Genomic DNA, 4612 nt, shown 5'->3' with positions numbered 1-4612 from the left:
ACATAGCTTGGTGTTCACCTCTAGAGGTAGAATCTTTTGGAGTTTGCTACCATTTTTTGTATGTAGAGGGTCCTTGGAGACAATGTACATGAGAATCTCTGAGGGATGAGTCGATTTGTTTTGTGACATTATCTTTGGTGTCAAGGACTATATATTTCTTTAGTCTAGGCTACACAACGAGTTCCCGATTTTTTTTTTGCTTTTTAGGATTTTGTTTTAGGTAATATAGTCGGGGATGATTTTTCTTGGGGATTCTTGTTTAAAAGAAGTTTTAACGATTGGGTATTTGTTGATTCTCTCTATGATATCTATTTGTCAAAAGAGGACCATTGGGTGTGGATTAAAAGCTGAGATGGAGTTTTCTTGGTAAAATCATTCTACCAAATTCTAGTCCTTACTGTCCTAAATTTCCTTCCATTGTGGTTTGGGGCCCTAGTGTCCCATCCAAGGTAGCTTTTTTCATTTAGCCGGCTACCTTGGAAAAGATCTTAATTATGGATAAAATTATTGTTTAGGGTATTATTCTGTGGATTTCTAATCTCTTTGTAATGCTAGTTGGGAATCTGTGTGCACTTTCCCATCATTGCAAATCGCACAAGTTGTTTGGTTTCATTCATTTCCTTAATTAACTTTTATTGGTGCTTCCCTTGATCAATTTCAGTTCTTTTTCAGAGCTGTTTGTCCATGGCCATTAATTTCAGAGAAAAGATATTATAGGAGTTGATACCCTTTGTTTAGATATTTGGAGGAGAGAAATAGTTGTCTTTGGAATGAAGGATAATATTATTCAAGAGGTCATCATATCCACTTTAGATGGTTTTTTGGTGTTAAGTTTTTAAGGAATCCAAATGGTTCTTGGAAGACTTTTTGTTTAGATGGAAGATGGTCTCTCAAAAGAGAGGGTTTCCCCCCACTTTTGCCATTTTTTATTCCTTTCACTCTCTCTCTTGTTGTATTTGGCAGGTCTGCTCAACTGCCTTTCTTTCTTCTTTTTCTAATAGAATTCTTAAGATCTATAAAAATATATATATACATATATATATATATATATATATATATATATATATAAAATATTTTATCTACTTGCCTATCCACTTATGAGCCATTTGGTAAGCTCAGCTTAATAGGCTTTAGAGTCGAGGTGAGTTTTTTGGGGTTCAAAACAATGGGTGCATATGCTATGAATTCCATGGGCTAACTCATTGAGTTATTCTGCGTTGCATAGGCAATATGGTCAATTTGAAGTGATGAGTTTGCGCTAGTGTCTGCTAACAGATGTGCAACTAACTGATTTTTTATTTATTTTTGGTTATCAGTTAAAAGTGTAGTCCCAATTCATAGAGATTGACTATTCTGACCATTATTCTTCTATGCTTTTTTAGGATAAGGTTGTGGAAAAGTCTCGTGAGATAACCCTGCACACCGAAGACTTGGAGGATTCTATTATGGTGGTGAGGTCAATGAAAGAATATGGTCCCTCCATTGTTGATGAGATGATTAAGGACATCAAGAAATCTCTAATTATCATGTCAACATCACAACCAAAGAGAGGGTAAGCTTTTAAAAACGTAATGTGTATATGCAAATCACCTTTTTCTCAGTTACGTTTAACACTGCATTATTTATTCTCTTGTTTTTCAAGGCTGCTTCTCCACCCTTCTATAGTTCATGACACTTGATATAATCTTGTTATGTTTGTCTCGATTGTTGAACCTCGCAATCATGCAGTTAGGATGAAGTTGAGTGAGCAGCAACATTGAAGATGAGATCAACCACACATGCATGCAGTCACTAAATAAATAACATTAACAAGCACATTCATGTACTTGTATTATGTATGAAGACGACAAACATGTACAATGCTTTTCTTCTTATGAATAAAGGTACCATAGTTTTGCAAATTCGAAATGAACATATTTATTTGCTCAAAATCCTACTAAAAAAGATAAAATTTAAAAATGAGTGTGCTCGAGGAAGCCTAGGAATTGAATCAATTGGAGACATGCAAAGGGAAGTCTATTGAGATGGTTTAAGTGTGTACAACAGGCAATTGTTGGCATTAGTGAGGAGTGCTTTGGTGCAACTTAAAGACTTTAAAATAGTGAGAAGAAGGTCAAAATAACTTGGATTGAGATAGTAAGAAAAGATTGAAGATGCATGCGTTCATGTAAATAATAGCTCCAGATAAACTTGGATGGCATGATAAGATTCATGTTTCTGACACCCAATATTTGGGATAAGGTGTAAAAAATGGTTATGAAAGATATGGAGAAAAAATGAAATTGAGAAGACACAAGTTTCTTTACTTCTTCTTCTTCTTTTTTTTGAATTCGCTTATTTGATTTCAACTTCTCTCTCAGCTTTTGCCTTCTTGGGCTAATTTCTTACCTGTTGAAAAAATTTATCTTTTCTTTCTGTGTTAATTAATCATTCTTTTTATTTCATTTTTGTTGGGTAAGCCAGACTAGAAACCACTACGTCAAAGTTGTATTTCACTATGTCAACCGAGTTATACGGGTCCAACACTTGTGTCAACTATTATTGGACATTGCTTCGATAAAACCTAACAACTTGGTCAAATTGTATAATTACCAGTAATTGCAAACTTTTTAAAGCTGCTGTTGTGAATCAGGTTGATTCATAACCGGAGTTCAGCTTCTCAAATGGGTAGAAGCAGCTTGCGGGGACCAGAAGCCTTTGGTCAGAGTGATGGTGCCCGGCAGGATGGAGAAAGTAGTGGTAGCTATTTCTCGACAGTTATAAAGTCAGCTAAACAGAGAGCAGTAAGCATAAGATGGCCCCAATTCGACACCAAACAATCAATCGACACAAAAGTTGAGCAGATACAACCACATTATTCAACAATAGCTGTGGTTGCTACTACTGCTGTTTCAACTTTGCCAGATAAAGAAGCTGAAGAACTGCCTATGTCGAGTCAGATTGTTGATGAGAACCTTGAAGAAGCAATTCCATTTGATGGAAGCTCGGTAGCTCATCATGACCTTTCGTCCGTATTGGAAAACTACGAAGAGTTCAAAGCTGGTAGAGAAGCCAAACTACAAGAATGGCTGGGAGAGCGTGAGAACTCAAACGAGCATAGAGAAGCAAGTAATTCAAAAGTTTGATCACAGGATGTTGTTGCTAAAAAAAGCTTTCGTGCGTCTTTTAGAGTATAAATGTATGATTATCTCTGGGTAGTCAAAGGTTGGTCGATGATGCTAGGAGATGGCCACTTGTAGAGGAGTTGAACCTAATGTAATTTAATTTTTTATTTTTGAAAAGTACTATTTAATTTAGTTTAAATCAATCTTTACCCCAATTTGTCTCAAAAGAGTTTTCTTAACCAACTCTTTGGGATCACCCTAGCTCGAAGATTGAGTAACGTTTACAAGTCGAGCGTTAGTGTGCATTCTTTTGAGTGTGAGCATCTAAGTGAGTTGGGATGATTTTTTAGGATACATTGTTGTAAAGAAGAGGGCATTGCAGTGACATCAACAGTGTAAACTCGTGATAACTGGGGAGGTGTGAAGTCCAGAAAGCACCATTCACTAAGCTTAAATCAACAAGATGAATCTCATTTCATGCATCACGTCTCAAAACTCGCAACTTCAGCAACAACTACACGTCGGCTATGGCAGATAAAACAGTTAAACCTCTGTGGATTATCAATTTGATGGTAGTAAAGTATGTCCCAATGGATTGAAATTTTTTGAGGATTTTAAAGACCTAGACACTTCGCTTTATGATCTGAATGGATGTAACAAAGGACATGGATGTGTATGTTCCGTGCACCAATTTAATGCTGAAAAGGTGTTCGATAAGTTTGGAGACCGAAGTATGGCCTACTTATCATTTTGTTAATTGACAATTTTCACAAAATATTTTTATTTCTACAAGCCTTTGATGATAAATTTAATTGACAATTTCCTTTTGGTGAGATATTTCAATGGGTAGTAAATTTTAATTGAAATAATCAAATTTTAAGTATGAACCTGCAAGATTTCAATGGAAATACTTCAATAAACAATATAATTCAATTGAAAACAATTTCAAGAAAAAATTATTTTAAAACTCAATAAAATTTATAAAAATATAAATTACTTGTATAAAGGACTTGTAAAATTAAGTATATATACATGTTATAATTACTTGGTTATTAAATGAATCACTTACGTATACATATTTAAATAATGAAGAGATGTATAGCTAATATAACATTAATATTATATTTATCTTTTTTTTTTTATAGAATACTACTCTTTTTGGTTATCTGATACTTCCACACGCCATATAGGAGCTTACATGTTAGCTTTTTTCTCTTTTTTTTTTTCTTTTTTTTTTTTTTTTCAATCGTGGGTATCCTCAACCTTCGGGTGAATCCCACAGTCAGAAAGTCTTACGTGCAACTAGTTGAATCGAGGGTCAACCGGACCCTGGAGAGTGGCCCCAAGAAATTCATTGCTTCGTGGGGTTTCGAACACTTGACCTACCCTTCCTAAAGAGCTTATCAAGGCTTGGCTTGCCACTAGGCCAACCCCTTGGGGTTTACATGTTAGCTTTATGATTTCCTATAATCTCAATTAAAACTATATCAATATTTATATCAGCTCTA

At 34.9% G+C, this 4612-nt stretch overlaps 1 protein-coding gene across 1 annotated transcript; it reads left to right on the top strand.

Annotated features, from left to right (window-relative positions):
- Window positions 1–1090: 1090 nt before the first annotated feature.
- Window positions 1091–3303, top strand: LOC147390728 (MEF2BNB-like protein). Its single transcript, XM_086460236.1, has 2 exons — window positions 1091–1552; window positions 2633–3303. Exons 1-2 carry the CDS (start codon window positions 1446–1448, stop codon window positions 3123–3125), a joined length of 600 nt encoding a protein of 199 aa, XP_086316362.1. The 5' UTR covers window positions 1091–1445; the 3' UTR covers window positions 3126–3303.
- Window positions 3304–4612: the final 1309 nt, after the last annotated feature.

This window comes from Akebia trifoliata, chromosome 11 (genome assembly GCF_017979445.1).
Source record: "Akebia trifoliata isolate Shusen 1 chromosome 11, ASM1797944v1, whole genome shotgun sequence".
Classification (NCBI taxonomy): domain Eukaryota; kingdom Viridiplantae; phylum Streptophyta; class Magnoliopsida; order Ranunculales; family Lardizabalaceae; genus Akebia; species Akebia trifoliata.
This window is presented reverse-complemented; position numbering and strand designations above follow the sequence as displayed.